The sequence below is a fragment of the Budorcas taxicolor genome, chromosome 21 (genome assembly GCF_023091745.1).
Source record: "Budorcas taxicolor isolate Tak-1 chromosome 21, Takin1.1, whole genome shotgun sequence".
Lineage (NCBI taxonomy): Eukaryota > Metazoa > Chordata > Mammalia > Artiodactyla > Bovidae > Budorcas > Budorcas taxicolor.
The window spans coordinates 34,390,545-34,410,299 of NC_068930.1; the positions used below are offsets into that span (position 1 = coordinate 34,390,545).

General features: G+C 47.4%; 1 protein-coding gene across 1 annotated transcript in view; it reads right to left on the reverse strand.

The window, feature by feature from the left end:
• Nucleotides 1-15,109, reverse strand: part of TBC1D2B (TBC1 domain family member 2B) — an 89,238-nt gene extending 74,129 nt beyond the window's left edge. The window contains exon 1 of the mRNA XM_052659425.1: nucleotides 14,753-15,109. Within this exon, the coding sequence (XP_052515385.1) occupies nucleotides 14,753-15,109 (357 nt within the window). The remainder of the gene's footprint in view (nucleotides 1-14,752) is intronic.
• Between the last annotated feature and the right edge of the window lie 4,646 nt (nucleotides 15,110-19,755).

The window sequence follows — 19,755 nt, forward strand, 5'->3', positions numbered from 1 at the left end:
TAAAGAACTTCCATCTGCCAAGACTCAGCACATTTTAGAAGCTGTAATAATGCTCATCTCCTTTGATCCAAAACTCCATTTCTAGGAATCTATCTAAAAGAATCCAAAAGAAGAAAACACAACATACATAGAGATGTTTATTCATTCACTTGGCAAATACTTATTAAGAGCCTGACTTAGGCCAATGCAGCAGTCAACACTAGAGGTAGCGTATTGGGTGAGACCTGATCAATTCTTGGCTCTTAGACCCTCCCAGTGAGCAAATGGCTTCCTTTACACCTGCAGGAGATAGTCAGAAACATGTTCACAATATAATCAAAATGTAAAACGAGGAACTTCCCTGGTGGCCCAGTGGTTAAGACTCCAAACTTCCAGTGCAGAGGGGCGCAAGTTCAATCCCTGGCCAGGGAACTAAGAGCCCACATGCCATACAGTGCAGATAAAATTTTTAAGAATTAAAAAATTTAAAAAAACAACCGAACATAAAATGCACAGGTATATATTTAAGAAATCCTTATGTATTAATAGAAACTTTAAAAAAAATCCAGCCAAAATTCTAAAAAGTTCTTCAAAGCATGGCAAAGAGATTACAAAATTAATCTGAAGTTTAACCTTTGAGAATTCTGAAAAAATAAACAAGGTGTGAGGCTTTGACCTACCAAATGGGTAAGCATATTATAAAGCCACAATAATTAAACCAGTACTCTACTGCCAGAGGATCAAAATACAGGGCTAAGTATATATAAAAATATTTATGCTGCATTTCAAATCAGTGGGAAAAGTATTAATTATTCAACAAAGGCATTATGACAATTGGCTAAAATTTTGGAAAAAAAAAAAAAGTATTAAGAATTATGGTCTAGGTTTGAAACCTAGGCCACAACATAAAAGAAAATAAAGTCAACGTTGATTCAAGATTTAAATGCAAACTAGAAACCATTTAAATTAGTAGATGATGCCTTTGTAATCGAAGTTAAGTTTCTGTCTCTTTCTGTATCTTGTTAACAACAGTTGTGTAGATTTCTGGCAAATTTTAAAGCCACACAGGGATGATCTGACTTTTAATCCAGCCATCGGCATATCAGAAATTGACAAGGAAGATCTGTGCAGAGATCTCCTGAAGAGCTCACACTGAAGCACAACCAGCAGCCACGACGAATGCCGTGTGCCCTGACGCTGTGGATGAGGAAAACCAATGCTCTCTCAGGACTGAGCCCCAAGTCCTCAAAGGGCAGATCTTCAGACTGTAAGCCACACAGCTGCTTCTTGCACAGGCAACTCAAGGGACCTGACTCCAGGCTGAGCAGGAGCAGGGAGGCATTGATTTCCACAGGCTTGATTACTCACCCCAGCAACATGGAAATAATCCCTGCTGTAACATTTCTGTTCTCTAGGAATGTAAACACCTGTCTAAACTCCAACAGAAAGACAGCAGTGAAAAATGTCTGTGTGTCCAAAACACCATGCAAAATTAAAAGACAAAAGACAAAGTGAGAAAAAGACCAAACAACCTCCAAGTCGCTGAGCATAGTGTGGAGTTCCATAGCTCTGCAGGAACACCTCACTCTGTTGGCACTTAAAGAGCTCCTTTATGCCTGGGACTGCCTCCTTAGCTTTACAAAGCAAAAACAGAGCCCAATAACAAACGGTAGACTTTTATTTCGAATAATAACAATACCCATGTCTGCTGCGGAAAATCTGAAAAATACAGCAAAACAAAGAAAAAATAAAACGTACATAACCACATCACCAGTAATCACCTCAGTCAGCACTTTGGAGTATATCCTTTCAGATACTTTTCTATCCATAAATACACATGGCAATTTTCTTTACAAAAATGGAACAAAATTATATAGACTATTTCATAATGTTTACATTCATATTACTAACAGTATTAGATATTATTAAGGAAATGATTACCATGTGCCAGACATTGTACTAAACACTTAATATATGCTATCATTTAAAGCTCATAACAAAAAAATAAAGCTCATAACAATCTCACAAGACGGTATCATCCACTTGCCCAAAGTATCACCTACTGGATTCTGGAGCCTAACTGAGTACAAGTCCCAGCTCGGCCATTTGCTGGCTGTAATAGCCAAGCTACTTAATGTGCCTCAGATTTCTCATTGGTAAAATGTGAATAATAGGAATCTACTTCATGTTATGCTGTTATGAGGATTAAATGAGTTAATGTGTGTTAAGCTCAGAACAGTGCTTGGCACACACTAACTACTCATTAGGCATCAACTACCCATATTGTCATGATCACTCATGATCTCACAGCCAGTTGGCACAGTCAAAATTCAAACCCAGGTCTGTGTTCCCTACTATTAAGGGGAAGAAGAGGAAGTGCATGTCCAAGACAAAGTCCATCCTCTCAACATTTCGGCAGAAATCTAGAAGTTCCTCTATGTTCTTTCTCAGATATTGAAATGTTGATGACCTCAACCAACAGCCAAGTTCAGTTTAAAGTGTGTTGGCAGACTTCCCTGGAGGCCTAGTGGTTAAGAGTCCACCTTGGAGTGCAGGAGACACGGGTTCAGTCCCTGGTCTGGGAAGATCCCACACGCCATGGGCCAGCTAAACCCCTGTGTTACAACTGCTGAGCTCGTGCTCTAGATCCCTTGAGCCGCAACTCCCGAGCCCACTCATCCCAGAGCCTGAGCTCCACAACATAAACCACTGCAGTGAACAGCCTACGCATAGCTTACTGCAGAGCAGCCTGAACTCACTACAACTAGAGGAAGCCTGCACGCAGCAGCAAGGACCCAGTGCAGCCAAAACTAAATAAGTAAATAAAAACAAAGCTTTCCAGGTGGCACCGTGGTAAGGAATCCGCCTACCAATGCAGGAGACGCGGATTCGACGCCGGGTTAGGAAGATCCCCTGGAGTAGGAAATGGCAGGATTCTTTTCCAGGATTCTTGCCTGGAAAATTCCATGTACAGCGGAGCCTAGAGGGCTATAGTCCACGGGGTGGCAAAGAGTCAGACATGACTGAGTGAGCACGCACGCACACTAAATAAAAATAGCATGTTGGTTTCCTGGATAAAGACAACTCCCACATCAGAGGCTGGGCTCTCTGACAGTACAGAAGGTCTTCAGGACATCAAAGGAACGGGTGGGTCAGCACAGTTTCACTGGGATGGAGAGAGCATGATCATCAATCAGCTATAAAGTTCTCCCACTGGATGCTCTGAGCCACAGTTCTGCTCTAAAGACATTTCTTTTAAAATAGGCTGCAGTGAGCAATAGTAAGACTAAACATAAACAAATATGCAGAAGACAGGAACTGTTCTCCAACATAAAAGGATCACAAGGTCTCTAAGTCTGAACAACCCTTTCGTCCATCTCTCAGATTCTCGCTCCCTGTTGTTCATCTGGTTCTTCAACCTCGGGCCTCTGCGAGAGTACCCTAACTGGTCTTGCTGTCCTCAGTCTCCCTCCCCAAACCCTCTTACACGTAGCCAACAAAGTCATATGTTTGTCCCATGCTTAGAACTCTCCAGTGGCTCCCAAGTGCTGAGCAACGTGGCATGGTCACCTGATCCATGCCGCCCCACACGCCACAGAACTAGAGCCTTTCTCTCCCCATCCAACAGGCACACAGAAGCCAGTTGAGCTTCAGTGACCCCTCTCCTACTGCACTAAACCCACATGCAAATGCCTACTCGCTCCTCAAGATCTAGTTCACACATCCTATCTAGGAGGCCATCTGATATCTCTCACAGAACCTATCTTGCATACGTGATGATGACACAGCACTCCAGTTACCCACTTAGGTCGTGAACTCTGGGCTCCTCCCCAAAGGGTCAGGGCCGACTGCATAACCAACAGTCACCATGGAGTCACAAGGAGAATTCAGATGGACTAAGTTTGCTAAGTCATAGAAAGCAACTGAGACTGCATGCATAGTCTGACTCAGTCATATCTTAAAAGGATATGCAATGCCTGTTCATAATGAAGGAATTTTCATTTCTTAAATCTAAAGAAGGGTATCTGGGGTCTCCCTGGCAATCCAGGGGTTAAGACTCAGTGCTTTGACTGCCATAGCCTGGGTTCAATCTCTGGTGGGGAAACTAAGATCTGGCAAGTCCCAAGGTGCAGCAAAAAAAAAAAAACCAGAAAGAAAGAAGGTTATTTTGGATTTCCAAGGTACTTCTTCCATAAGCAATAAAAAGCACAAGAATATCATAAACAGCCTGATAATGCAAAACACATCTCAGATGAAAAAAAGACTACAATCCCATATCTGATAAATAATTTTAGGTTCCAAATTTTCTTCTGAACATTTCAAAATCATGAGCTTGCAAACAATCTCAAGGGATCTGGCCCACCACCAGTGGGGGAAGGAAAAAAAAAAAGTAGTTTTTTTCAAAAACCCCTGGGAAGGTTTTGAAATCTTGTTTCAGCCCAGTGACAGACACTGAGCAGGGAAATAATACTGAATCTCCTGGCTCCTTGGAAAACGAAGTGCAACTATAGGGACCTCCACTCCTCTAGTAACACCCTAAGTTCTTACTGTTTTCTCTTTTTAAACTGCTGTCCCGAACTCGGCATTTTCATATAAATTATTATGCAAAATAATTACATGAATTCTAATCTACAGAACCTAGACCTCTCACCATCACTTTCCCTGAACAGTCTGAGAGGGAGGGAGCAGCTTCTCCCCACAAAGGTGCCCCTCCTCTCTCCCGCATTCTGGGAGGTGGTAGTCTGAGGAGTTTTGCCATTTCTAACTCTCCAGCATCTTCTTTTAAAAAGCAAACACCGTGAGAGAACAGATACTCCTTAAAACCATCCTTAACAGTTTAACAGAGATTAAACTAAGGGCAGGGCACTAGAAGAATGCCTACACACACACATGCATGTTACAGGGAAAGAGGTCAATAAAGCTAATTGGGCTTGCAAGAGGCCTGGCCTAGATGACAGATTCCACCAAGACACGGGCAAGGGCAAGGCCACTCTCCGGGCCTGTTCCTCCCTGCAGGAAATGCGGGAGCCTGTCAAAACGCTTTCTGTTTCAGACGGAAGGCGAGCATGTGGCCTCTGAGTGGCCACAGGGCTGCATTCCTACAGCTCCCTATCAGCTCTGCCATTGCACAATAACAGAGTGCCAGGGTTTTATGAGCTCAGGATAAACAAGAACTCTTGTAGCAACAGCAAGCAAACGGGTGAACAGCCCCACGCCACCTCTGCCTGAGATGATTTCCACACACCATGCAACACTGCAACATTCTGGCCTGATGTTTTTTAACTTAAAAGGAGGACACAGGAATGACTGACTTAATATGCAATTTTATGATCTGGGTTTTGGGAGGGGCAGACTCCCAGGCTCCACCCGTTGGAGATTACGGGGAAATGGGAGCCTGGTACCAAAAATCTGCCAGAACTTTCGGTCAATTTACTGCAGTGTTTGGGAAGCATGTTGATTTCTAACAGTCTTCTTAAGATAGAGCTGGTATCTCAGGAAAGTGCCAGATGGTTCTCCTATATCAAACCCCTCTCTAGGTGAAAAGCCGGAGGCTATACAAGTCTCCTTACCAGCTATTTGGTGGTGGTGATCATTAAAAACCCCTCTCCCAGAAACACCCTAAGGATGGCCTCCGGGAGCTTCCCTCTGAATGAGCCAGGAGGAACCCCGGCACACGGTGGTGTGCCAGCAACTAAGTGATCAGCATGGGTGGACAGAAATGTCAGGGCCACTGGGAAGGAGGAGTCACAGGCCCCAAACCATTACTCTGGAGCAAAGAAACTCAGAATGCAAAGAAGGTGGGCAGATATAAACCACAGAGTGTCAACCTAAGGATAAAGGGCTCACACTTCACTGGTCTCCACCCACGCAGTTTAGTTATTTCTAGTCCACTTAGAAAACCGTCCTCTCACAGGGCCAGTCTTTACTTCATGGTCAAAGAGAACATTCATTCACGATCTAGAAGAGAGCAGTGTTTCTCAAAGAGAGGACCAGAGGTCTGCAGCAGAAGGGGCAGGACAGTGGATAAGGAAGCAGATTCCTGAGGTCCACCCTAGCCAACCAACTAAACCGGAATCTCTAGGGGGGTACACAAGCCACTTGCAATTAGTAGGATCCCAGGAGGCTCCTTCCCCACACTAAATTTGAGAACCACAGTTCTCCAGGAGATGTCCTTTAAAGGACAGAAAGCAAAGAGAGCCTTATCAGCAGGTTACCTCCGGGACAGTAAATGTAAGAGAGCTGTAAACTGTGAAGCTTAAAAAACTGGTTCACTTCTGAGGCCAGAGGGCATGGCTTACAGAGCAGCAAGAGAAAAAAACACACACCAAGGGTTAGTTTTCCTCTGCACAGAGGAAAGGCGCCAAAGAGAAGGCTCCTGAACAGGAATGTGTAAGTCTAGTCCCTGCCAGGGAAACACCACTAATGTCTATTATCAACCCCCACTGGAAGTTTATCATCTGTACTGTTAATTTCCAATCTCCATGTGACTGAACATCTTACCTCTGCACCACAGTACTTAAGAGGTAAATGTGTAATTTTACAATCTGTGTCCAACAACTAAAAGCAGAAGAAGCCCAATTTCCTACTAAGGGAGTAAGATGGAAATATGAAGCAAATAGCATAAAACCACTGGGTTTAAAATAGCTAAATATCACTCAGGTGTGTGTGTGTGTGGAGGGGGCTGGTTAGTGCCAGGGCTGCAGCTAAGTAGCTATGGGACTCAGTTTCTTACTCTGTCATACAAGGAGCAAGACGGGCTGATCTGAGGGTCTCGTCTGTACTGACTCAGGGATAATGACCCTTGGAACAAAAGCACTGACGACCTCCTTCACCTCACAGAGTGACTTGATGACAATGCTCTAATGACACCCAGGGCTGGACAGAACAAGCTCCCCGAAGCCAGGGGCAACACCTGATTCCCACTGGACGCCCATCAGGGCCTTGCCCAACCAAGGTTGTTAGGTGAATGGTCAGTGGCTGCATCAGCTTTCCAAATGCAGGCCCCTTCTCTGCAAGCACAGTCTCCCCTGGACATCACAGAGCTGGAAAGGGAAATGAAAACTGGGCTCACTGCCTAGAGATAATTCCTATAATCCAGGATCAACACCTCTGATAGCACTGGACTGTCCGCCTCCAGTCTACCTCTAGGCCTGCCATCTGACACCCCGACAAGTTCTGGCCTGAGGGCAGACTGCTCAAGGAACGTCTGCTCTTTCCAGGAGGGCTGAACTTGGAAAGGGCCAGTTGTTGTTTAATCCCTAAATTGTGTCCAATTCTTTCATAACCCCACAGACTGCAGCCTGCCAGGCTTCTCTGCCCATGGGATTTCCCAGGCAAGAATACTGCAGTGGGTTGCCATTCTCTTCTCCAGGGGATCTTCCCAACCCAGGGATCGAACCCGCCATCTCCCACATTGGGAGGCAGATTCTTTACCACTGAGCAGGGAAGGAGGCCAAAGGATCTCAGCTCCTGACTGTTCCCTTCTCCTCCAGATTCCAGTTCTCCCACATAATCAATCAAAAAAAAAGTTAAGCAATGGCCTGGCATACAAACTCATGAAAAGATGCTGATTCCCAATCAACTGGGAACACTTCTCACTCACCCAAAATGAACTAAATCTTTGAACTGCTATACAATTACACCAAAACCTAGCCAACTACTCAGCCCAATTCTCCAGGGATCATCTCGGTGTTCAGTCATACAGACCTCCCTAATTCGACAATGCCCACAGAAATTATGGTATGAACCACAGATTTCTGAACCTGGGTGATATTCAAATCTGTACTTTACCTTCAGGCTTCCCTGCCCCCTTCTTCCAGACCTCCCTCAGAATCAAAAAACTTGCAGACACTTGATGTTTACTCCCAGCGATGAATACTACAGACAAATATGGTTTCTCTCCAAAGTTTTTTTTCAAAGCTATCAGGTGCTAATCTATTTTTAAAGTCTCAGCACTGTAGTTTCTTAAATGGAAAATTTTCACTGCTCTGTCTGCAGAAAAAGCACGATGCTTATGACATGGTGGATGCTCAAAAATATTTTCTAAAGGGAGATATGGACATTGCAAACCTCCTTCTGACCACGCAACATGAGCACACCACACCCCCACCCCAAAAGGAAATAAGAGTCTGAAGTGTTCTTTCAATTCAACCAATATACACAGGGCATCTAATCCGTGGCTGACACTCCGCTAAGTATTAAGGCTGATGTGGTGAACCAAGAAGTATAAGTTCTCAGGAAACCTACACTCTAGCAGGACATAGCATCAGATGCTCAAAAACCAAAACAGGAGAAGACCCATTTTAGGGAGGAATGCCATCCTGAATCTGTCCATTCGGGGTTTCCTATGCTGCTTGGTGAGCTATTATTTACTGGGTGATCATGAAACCCACAGCCTCTCCAAAGACTGCCTTAGCCTCCTGACTCTCGAGGCTTCCTTTGCACATACAAGTGCCCATCGTGTTCACCAAACTCTCTAAGTACAATATTTAGCAGAACATTAGTCAGAAGCGTCACTACTTCCTAACTCACCATACTGTATTCACTCTAAAGTGAGCAAAATCCGCTGAGGACTGGGCCTGCCAGGATGTAGGTAAACACCCACTCAAACATCAAGACCCTACTGCAGCAACCTCCGATCTTGTGGCACCAGGGACCAGATTCTTTGGTGGAAAACAACTTTTCCCTGGACTGGGGTGGCGGCGGGGGTGTGGATGGTTCAGGCAGTAATGCGAGTGATGGGGAGCGGTGGGAAGCAGCAGATGCAGTTTCACTCACCCGCTGCTCACCTCCTCTGTGTGGCCTGCTTCCTAAGAGGCTGCAGACCAGTACTGGGTCACAGATCGGGGGCTGCGGACCCCTGCCCTACTATATAAATCTCTAAAAGAACTGAAAATTCCTACTCAAAACCCCTTCCGCTCCCACAACTGGAGAGTCATTTCTACAATCATAGGGTTCTTTTCTTTCTTTGCACAGAGGGTTATTATCTATATTTTGTTCTATGGGAAGGCTGATGGGTGGAGGCAGCTGAACAAGGAGACCGTCCACCCCTCAGAAGCCTCAGTGAGATGGGAGCACTGGTGCTCACTAGCTCTCAACCTGAATGCACATGGCTCCTCCCTCCATTTCTCAAGCAACAGTTCCCTCCATAGGGGAAGGAAACTGGCAACATGCATGCCTGTGAGCTGGAGAAGGCGATGGCACCACACTCCAGTACTCTTGCCTGGAAAATCCCATGGACGGAGGAGCCTGGTGGGCTGCAGTCTATGGGGTCGCAAAGAGTCAGACATGACTGAGCGACTTCACTTTCACTTTTCACTTTCATGCATTGGAGAAGGAAATGGCAACCACCCCAGTGTTCTTGCCTGGAGAATCCCAGGGACAGCAGAGCCTGGTAGGCAGCCGTCTATGGGGTCACACAGAGTCGGACACGACTGAAGTGACTTGGTGGCAGCAGCATGCCTATGAGCAGAGCAAGTGGGACAAGAGAGAAGGTAAGGAAGGCGGCTGTGAGGAATACTGCAGGAAAGGCAGCCCAGCGCAGCCAGGCAGCCCTGAGCCAGCAGCCCCAGCTCATTTCTGAACTTCAATGTTGCTTAAGAGGCAACGACTACCAGATCTTCAACTTTGCATTTATCTTCTTTAAAACCTGTCAGCTGGTGGGTAACATATTAATATTTCAACTCTTAACACACAAGACATCTTCCAACATAATTAGATGAAAATACTGGACATGATCCAACCATCAGTTTTGGAGGAAAAAAAAAGAAAAACATAACTATTTGTCAAGCCCTGCTGAAAAGTCTTTGCGTACTCCTACAGTGAGGGCCACAAGGCCCTCCCCTCCACCCAGCTGCCATTGGGCATTCCTTGAATCCCCTACATACTCAGACGCGCCTGAGGGTCTCTGCTCCTGCCATTCGTCTCCCTGGAACAGTCCACTGCTCTCTCCACTCCTCCAGTTGACATCAGTGTGCCTTTTATACCTCAGCTCAAAAGTCACTTCCTCAAGAAGTCTTCCCTCCTCCCTTCAAACTAGATCCAGAGCCCCTGTTACACAGGCATCCCGTCTCTTTCCTTTTAAACGTCACAGAACTGGTTGGTGTTGCTTTAATTAAAGCCTGTCTCTGGGCTACCCAGGAAACTCTTCAAGGACAGGAACTATGCACACCTTGTCCAATCTATACCTGCAGTGCCTAAGCATAGAGTGTGAGAGTGAGTGAACAAATGGAGGAGAAGTGCCCGGCCAGGCCTTCCTAACACACCAGTGTCGGTGAACTATGGCTAAGGATCATATCTAGCCTAATGCCTGTCTTTACACAGCTATAAGCCAAGAACGGTTTTTACATTTTCAAATAGTTAGAAAAAAAAAATCAAAAGAACTGCATTTTATGATGTGAAAATTACATGACATGAGTATCTCCTGGTCCATAAACAAAAATGCTGGGAACACATCTACACTCATTCTACAGTTGTTTCTGTACTAGAACATCAGAGCAGAGTAGTCCCAGAGTTGGCACTGATGCAAGACCTCAAATATTCACCACGTAATCACTCACTTACTGCCACAACAATGCCCTCAGAGTCTAAGCTGCAGGCATGAAATACGAGACATGAAAATTACGGACTGATGGTAATCCCCCTTCTGGATCCCTGATGCCCGTCATATTCACTGAGCATTCCCTGAACGGCAGCCACCTCCATGACACGTGGTGAGAATGTCATTTGAGACATTTGAGAATTCCGGCTGATCACTTCTAAATGGTTGGAGCTCCCATCAAAACCAAGGCTTACTGGGTAAACCACCTTCTACTCATTCATTCAACAAATGTCTACCTGGGCACCTACTTTGTGCAGGCGCTGTTCTGGGAGGCGAGGATACAAACAGCGGCCCTTGCGGGTCCTCCTAGGCAGGAAATAGTGGGGCAACTACACTACAGCGAGGCCTGTATGACAGGCAGTGGGAGCCAGAAAGACTGTGATTCCACACCCACAAAACTGTACCTACTTTTAAGGAATATACTTGCTGGGAAGCCACGACAAACCCATAAAAAGTTATGTCTTAATAAAAGATTTAACTAACACTTCAAGACCCCTGAGCAGATGCCCCAGGGACAAACAGCTTAGCAGAACCATTTAGCCAAGAACGCCGGTACACCCCATCTATTTTGTACTGCACACACTATGATTACCGAGCTAACAAATGTTTGTCATTAAACTGAGAGCAGTTTCAACACCAGAGAATGTGCGTCCTTCCCACAAAAGTGGGTTAAGAATAGGCATGCATGATTGTTCGGTTACGTGTGGCTCAAAAACCAACACACATGTCCATTTGCGCACCACATGCCTTCAAGAAACAGAGCAGAGGGAGTGGGGTGAGTCTGCTGACGGTCTGATGATGCTCCTCACTCTGGGGACTGCAGAAATCTGGCAGGGCAGGGTCATTCAAGCTTTCCTCCCCGTCAGTCACATGCTCTCCTTCTCTATGGGACAGCTCACTCCAGGACCGACTCCTGCGTCTCAGATCCCAGCAAAGCTCAGTGAGTAGCCTCTAGCACCTCTACATACACACACACAGAGCACCATGAGCAGCTCAGTTTCTATCTGGCTGTTGTAGCAGTTTCCAAATGTCGAGTAACAAGTACCATACATCCTGGTAAAGAACCAGTAGGTACAGTGTTGCTGGTGCTTTCATTCTGTATGAAAAGGACAGAAATTTAATGCATTACAAGAAAAACCATGACATCTAATCCCAAGCCATAGAAGTTTAAAAAAAAGAAAAAAGGGAAGACTTGTCAAAATATATAAGAGAATTAGATACCTGGCATTTTGGACACTCACTTTCTAGAGTCTACTATCTAAGAAGGTCTCAAGTCTATCTTCATGATCTCAGACAAATCACATTCCCTCTCTGGCCTCCATTCCCTCATCAGTAAAATAAGGCATGGACCACATCTCTGAGTTTAGGAACAGAAAAGTTTACTAAGAAATTCCAATATCAGCTTTCATTAAGACTCAAGCAGTAAAACATTTTGGAAAAGTTCAACAAAACCACAGCTCTTCCAGAGTAGGCAGAAAGTCACTTTAAAATAAGAAACATATGATAATACAATAAGCAAACTGATTTTTTTTTTCTTTTTAACCCATCAAAAGAAATGGTATCTATAAAATTATATACATTAGCTAAACCCTGAGTAGAGATTAATCCTCACTAACCTACAACCCCCTTAGAAATCAAGGTCTGCGCTACAGCTGAGCAGCCCTAAACTGAAGCGTTAAAGTTTATGGGAATCAGTTCTTGGACGTGAAAGGTGAAAAGGAAGATAAATTGCTAGTTTCCACTTTTACCACCATAAAATTTTTACTCCCAAAGCTCAGAAGGAATCACCGTACCCTAAAATTCATCTTTCTTAAGACACACTCCTTACTCTGAAACCCTGCATTCTGACTGCTCTCTTCTTTTGAAGAGCCTAGCCTGTGTTTCCATTTCCACTGTTTTTACAAAGCAGACCCTTGGCCTCAGGCATGCTCTCTTATTCTATGACTAATTCAGCTTTACATACCAAAATGTTCCATAGTCAGTAACCTACGTGAAGATCCACTTCATTTAAAAAAAAAAAAAGAGAGAGAGAGAGAAATATTCTGAACATAGAAAAAGATAAATAGAATAATAAAACACACACCACCTGGTGCTAGAAATAAAACACTGCGAAGACAGTGGATGCCCCCAGGCACCCATTTCCACTCACATTCCCCTCTCTTCCCAAGTGGGAACTACCATCCTGAATGCAGGGCTCATCACCCCAACAGAGCTCTCCCATTCCCACACAGCATATGCATCTATATGATCTCAATTTTTGCGTGAATCATACCTCTGTATGCGATCTGTAACTTTGTTTTCCTTTCTCAGTTTTATGTTTATGGGAGTCATCCACGTTGACACTTACCCCTCTCATTCCTCTATGTTCGCTGCTGCATAATATTCCATTACACAAACATACTACATAACGGCCCAAAACACTACTTGTTGTTTCTTATGGATACCATGTACTGCCTACTCTGTGCCAGCCATTTTCCAGAATTCTCAAAAGTAACCAGTGAGGACAGTAAGATTCCCAGTAGGCTGAAGAAGAAACTGGGACAGAGAGGTTGTATAATTTGCTCAACGCCTGTGAGCGGCAAATTCAAGCCATAAGTTTAAGTCCACCCAACTCTAAAGCCACACTCTTGATACTGCATTTTGTACCCCCACTTCTGTAGATATCTCCACCATTCAAAAAACTGTAATGAAAATATCTGATAGAGGGCTCCAAAGTCATCTGAGAAAATCTGAAACAGGATGCTCTATTTTCTGTTTTAACAAACAATTCTACAGGAAATTCAGCTGTACAAAGGGACAGTCCATGATAGTGAGGACGCGTCTTTCTTTGGCAAAAAGTCCCTGTGTACTTGCTAGGGTCACTCCGAAGTTTACACAAATGCTTCTAAGTAAACCCCAGTTGAACTACAACTCTGTTTGGCTTCCTTTGGAGAACCAGGCTGTCTGCACCCACTTCAAGAAGGGATGGAGGAATCTAAAAGGACACAAGAACACAAGTAATCAGACTCTGCTTGCAACAGCAAGAACTGAGTTGACAAAACTCTGAAAAACGACCTCAGGGAGCAGCTCCAATTGCTGCTGGCTTCGGAGATCCCAGGAACAGCCCTGTGCTCACAAGGCCAAGGGTGCTAGGCTCAGCCCACTCTGCTCTCTCTACTTGGCCAGCTTTGCAGAGAGTTTTCATACAACCCAGCCCAGCCCTGCTGCTCTGGAGAAACCCAGCTTATAATACGGAAGAGAAGAAAGACAGAGAGGAGTGAGGGTGGAGGCTCACAGGAACCAGGCAAGGAGGGAGGCTGGGAGAGAGATCAGACTCCAGGCCAAGGCCCAGACACTCAGGTGCTGGAAGCAGGAGGGCCCCTAGGAGATGATGGGAGCCCCTGAAGAACGAGGCGGGAGGAGGGGCTTCTGAGCACCACGGTGACTCCTGATGCAAGTTCCACGCTTCAACACAGGAAGCTTCAAATGGGCAAGGCAGGACTGGTTGAAGGAACCCTTTCCCTCCTCTCCCAGCCAAAGCAGGGAGCAAGCAAACAGGCTCTGCTACTGACTGACTGTGTGAACTTAGCAGCAGTGTCCCTGCCCACTCTGGAGGGGACTGCAGTAGATTCTCTCTAAGAGCCCCGCCATCTCTGACTCTTTCTGTCTATAATCTTGGATGCCATCACATTTACCAATGGTTAGCGTATATGTCATGTAAAATCCCAACTCCGCCAAGAAGTAGATACTACTACTATCCCCATTTTACAGATGAGGCAGCTGAAGAGAGTAATAATTTAGTCAAGGGCAGGAAGCCTACAGTCATGGTTGCCTAGGAGGGTTACACAGGACATCCACAGGAGAGAGGTGAGGGGAGGGGAGGTGGACAGAGAAGGACCCGAGGGAGGGCGCAGAGGGTGATAATGGGTCAAAGGGCTGAGGAGCGCCCAGCCATTCTGGTCTAAACTCAGGTGAAGAGCTTGAGATGGGGACACGAGGACAGAGTCTGAGAAAAAAACGGGGAAAGGCTGGCAGACGGGCTTGGGAGGGTGGACGGAGAAAGTCAGATGGGCAGAGGAGCGAGGCTAAGCTGGGTGCCAGGGGCAGCCCCAAGGCTAAGCAGGGGGAACCGAAGAAGGGCGTGTGCGCGCGCCCCCGGGAGGCAGGTGCGGGGCTGCAGGGGCGCGGTCCCACCTTGAGCACCGTGACGGCTCCCGCGCTGTGCACCTGGAAGTGCGCGGGCGGCTCCGCGCCGGGCTCGGCCGCCTCGTCGGGGCCCGAGTAGCTGAAGCAGGCGTCTGCGATGTCCAGGTGGCCGAGGGGCAGCGCGTCCTGCGGGCTCTTGAAGTAGTAGAGGTAGCAGCGGCGCGCGTCGAACACGAACCAGCGGTTGCGGTAGCCGCGCAGCGGGCCCTTACCGGACAGCTTCTGCAGGTAGCCGCACAGCCGCGCCGGCTCCCGCCCCGGCCCGGCCCCAGGCTCCGCCGCGGCCCCCGGGGCCGCGCCCTCGCCACCGCTGCCCTCCTCCCCGCGGGCCGCGGGCCCCGGCATTGCCAGCCAGCGCGCCAACCGCCGGCGCCCGGGCCCTCAGCGCCTCGGCGCCACCGCCGCCGCCGCTGCCGCACCCCCTCCCCTGAGCCCCGCCGCTCCGCACGGCTTGCGGGCGCGCAAAGCAGCCTGGGACTTGTAGTCCCACCCCCGCCCGCCTCCGGGATCGCCCGCTTCGACCCGGGGCTCTCCCGCAGGCACCCCAGAGGCGGGTCAGGTAGCATCACCGCCTGCCCTCTGTGCCTTCCTGTAACCTGGGCTCGAAACCCCGCGTTGCCAAGCTGAAACATTATTCCGTTTCTTTACGGGAGTGTGAACTTGCAGTTCTCAAAAATCCATTAGTGTCCCCTTGAAATTGTACATTTCTCTCTATATAAATTATAACCTCAGTGCAAAACTTTGTTTTAAAATTTCTGCCCTGCCAGATTCATAGGCTAGTGCACACCCGAGAGAGCTTATTGCTTGGCGCCGGAGTGGGTGCTCAGTATATATTTATAGAATTTGTGAATGAAAGCCAAAACTTTTCCCACCTCTCCAGACCTCAGTGGGTTCATGTTCTGAATTCAACAAATATGTACTGAGCCCCTTCTATGTGCCAAGTACAGTTCCAGACGCTGGACAAGAGAGTGAACAAGCTGCAAAATTATTCCCCTGCCCTCATGAAGATAATAGTCTAGCAAGGGAGAGGGAGGATACCCACATAAAAAGGCAGATAGAAGTATACTGTGTGATGTAACTTGAAAAGGATTACCACTTAAATAGCCCTTATTGTTACCAGTGTTTTATATATTAGCTCATTTGAACTTTCACAATAACTTCAAGGGCAAGTGCTTCTGTTTCACAATAATGTAAGAGGAGGGCAGGAGGGTCAGGCTGCGTTTCAGAGGATCAGGGAGGCCCCACTGAGGAGGTGACCTGGAGCAGAGACCTAGATGGCGTGAGGGAATGAGTCATGCAAGTTTGTGGAGGAAATGCGAATACTAAAGCTCACTTTACTTAATGAAAAAAGGAAGGTCATAGAGATATTTGTGAAAGGGCCAGATCAAAACAGTATCTCACCTTCTTCGGTTTGCATATTTTTACACAGGTGGAAAATGAACTTTCTGAGATGGATGGGGCCCTGAATTAGTTGCTTACTTGGAGGCAGGTTGGAAGAGTGAGCTCACACAGCCAGTCAACCAGCTGTGGGCCCTGTGTTACCCCACCTGTCCCCAGGCCCGTCAAGGATCTGCCTGGGTGGCCGTGGCAAGGGCGCCTCCATCTTAGCACCCTTTGGATCTTTGAGTGCAATACCGCATCAAGTTAAAGACTGGACTGTGAATCCAGACTGATGGAATCTGTCTCCTAGCTCTGCTACTAACCAGTGGTGTGACTTTGGGGGTGTTACGTTACCTCTCTGAGCCTCAGTCTCGTCATCTATAAAATGGGGATAGTACAAGTAGTTACTTCATACCATCGTTCTTATAAAGAGTTCAAGATCATGTGAAAGTGCTTAACATGGCACCTAGCACAGTAAGCACTCAGCGTACCAATTATTACTGTTGTACAGTTAGCACTGATATCCTCTGAAATCAGCAGATTCTGAGAGGGGGATCTCACATCCCCAATACATAGGAGGCCAGAGAATGCACTGCAGGAGTGGGATGGGTCACCCTCGAGAATAAAGGAACCATGTTTCGTTTGTGCCTTGCTGTGATCAAGAGGGACTGTGATTAGCTGACTTGTGGGCTAGGAAGCCAGAGTAGGGTGTGACCAAGAAGTCCTATGGAAAGGGGAAGAGCTGGGAGAACTGGGTCTGTACAGCTACAGTACACAGCTACAAACAGGAGGTATACAGGAGGCCACAGGGCAGGAGCGGGTACAGCCTCCCTCCAACCTCTGCTCTGTCAGTGAGTTGGGCAAAAAGTAAGGATGACCGTAGCCTGCTGTCACAGAGGACAGACTAAGCCCGTGGGGTATCTGGTGGAAGCAGATATCTGTTAGGCGCAAGGAAGGCGTCTTTCACAGGTGGCAGGAGTGAGCCCCCTCACCCTGGGGCGAGGGTCTGGCCTGGCTGGCCGGGTCTCTGCAGCCCCTGGCAGAGCTAGAGTCTGTGCTTCTCAGTGGGCAAGCTGGCCTCAAGCCTGACCCTCCTGCACTTGAACTTCCACTCTCCCTGTCATTTTAACATCTCACAGGCCCTCTTTCTCATGGAGGCCACACCCCACATCACATCAAACATATTATAATGCCCCACATTCCATAGTAAGCATAGTCATAATATTTGCTCTAAAAATGTTTGAAGGAGTTTCTAGAATTATGCTCTGGATAGTATCTATGAGGAATTCTTTTTAATATACATTTGGCTACTACATCTTGGCAGATATATCATGTCTATGTGGAAATCCTGGCTGAGTGAGAAAAACCCAACATATAAATTGTTTTCAAAGGAGGAAGGTTTTTATGACATTTTAATGAAGTAGACATAATGTTACACTTTTCAGACATGTAATGAAATGTTTATTAATTTTGACTTTCCTCTTTTCCTGGGGTTTGCAGCTGGTACCTTTTTTTATAGTCTACAGACATTTCCTAGGTCCCTTGAAAGTTGGCAGATCCAGGTGCTGGTACTGGTACTGGTTTAGTTGCCAAGTCATGTCTGGCTCTTGCGACTCCATGAACTATAGTCTGCCAGGCTTCTGTTTCCATGGGATTCTCCAGGCAAGAATACTGGAATGGGTTGTCATTTCCTTCTCCAGGGGATCTTTCCCACCCAGGAGTCGAACCTGAGTCTCCCGCATTGTGAGCAGAATCTTTACTCACTGAGCTACAAGGGAATCCCTGTAGTGCTGAGCCTACACTATCTAAAAACTCTATAAACTCTCCTGGCCCTTGCCAGGCCCAGAATATGGCCCTCTGAGGAGGCGCAGTTGCAAGCCCAGAGACCCTAGTGAGACAGGCAAAATGTGGAGGCCTCAAAACTGGGGGCAACATCTCAGCAGGGGCCTCTGGAGGGCCCCACGTCTCTGCAGAGCCAAGCAGAAGTGGCCCAAGCATTCCAAGGCTCCAGCACCAACCCCAACACCCTCTGGACTCTCCAGATTTCTCCCAGGCCCCTTGCCCTGCCAGTTCTCTCTGGGTCACCCTGGGATGCTGGTTATTTCATGAACAAACCCTGCATTGTCTCACCCCACCCCCCTCTGTTCCTAAAACTGAAAGCTGAGGGGCCTATATGGTGGACCTTCATCTTATCTCTCTTAGCAGCTCTCTCCAAATTCACTTTGGACAATTTTATATTTTATGTAAAATGCTAAACAAATGCAGCTTCATTTCCCCCCCTTTTCTAGCCAACTCATCCCCTCAAGGTCCTCCCACATGGTCACCCTGGGGCTGCCCCTGGTGGCTCCTGATTGCTTGGTGCTCTTCTTCAGTGACTTATTGACATTTTGCAGTTTCCAGTCTTGTAGATTAAAGGTCAGTGTCCTGTGGTCGGGGCTTCCCTGGTGGCTCAAGCAGTAAAGAATCCACCTGTGATACGAACCACAGGAGACTCTGGTTTGATCCTTGGGTCAGGAAGATCCCCTGGAGGAGGGCATTGCAACCCACTCCAGTATTCTTGCCTGGAGAATCCCATGGGCAAAGGAGCTTGGCAGGCTACACTCCATGGGTTTGCAAAGAGTTGGATACCACTGAAGCAACTTAGCATGCACACGTGGCCTGTGGCCAGACGCCAGCTTTACACAGCCTGTGTGCCTACCTGGTGTCCAGTACAGGCAAGCTTGGTGCCAGAAGGTCTGTCTTGCCTGTCCATGTGAGCCCCTGCCCCTCGAGCCTCTCAGGAACCCAGTGACCAGAGGAACTGGGCAACCCAGGAGGAAGTGGCTGCTGTTTACTGAAAAGAGGAAATTTGGGCAATGAACTTGCTCCCACATGGCCAGCCTCTGGGCAAACCCCGCGGGAACACAGTGCTAGTGACTCATCCTAGTCCAGTTTTCCTAGCAGGGAACAGGGTGAGAGGCCTCTAAGAAGCACCCAGCCACCCACTGCCTTTTTAATTCCCAGACCCCAGGGTATGGAGTTGGCTAAGACCCCAACCTGCCACAGAAGGAGCCCACAGTCCTGTGGGGAGCCCAGAGAGAACGTAGACCTTACCACCTGATATGCTGTGTGTCCTTTGGCACGTCTGTGCCCTCTCTGGGCTACAATTTCCCATCTGTTCCCTGAGGGACTGGATGGCAAAGTGATCTGTAAGGGCCCTGCCCAGCTGCTCTGAAATGTATCAGTGGCATAAGGCACAGCTGTGAGGGCCTTTGGTCATTCTCCCTATAGCTCCTCATACCAGCAGAGGCTCTGTTTTGTTGTTTGATCCTTCATGCTCAAAGGCCTCTTGATTCTTCCAGCTATTACAGCTGACCTGACCCCTACTTTTAGGACTCTGTCTCATCCTGCAAGCTTGGCTGCCCGCTCTGGTTAGTGCAAGCCTGACGACTTCGCCTTTCCCCTGGCCCTGCTGGAGAAGCTGTCCTGACACAAAGGGCACCCATGGAGGCCTTCTGCGCCTGAGGCAGAGAGGACCGGCAGAGATGGCTCCACTGCTTGGGGCTAGGGGACACGGTGCAACTTTGGTGCGGCTTTGTTCAACACGGAGCACATCTGCAGGAAGTTGGCCT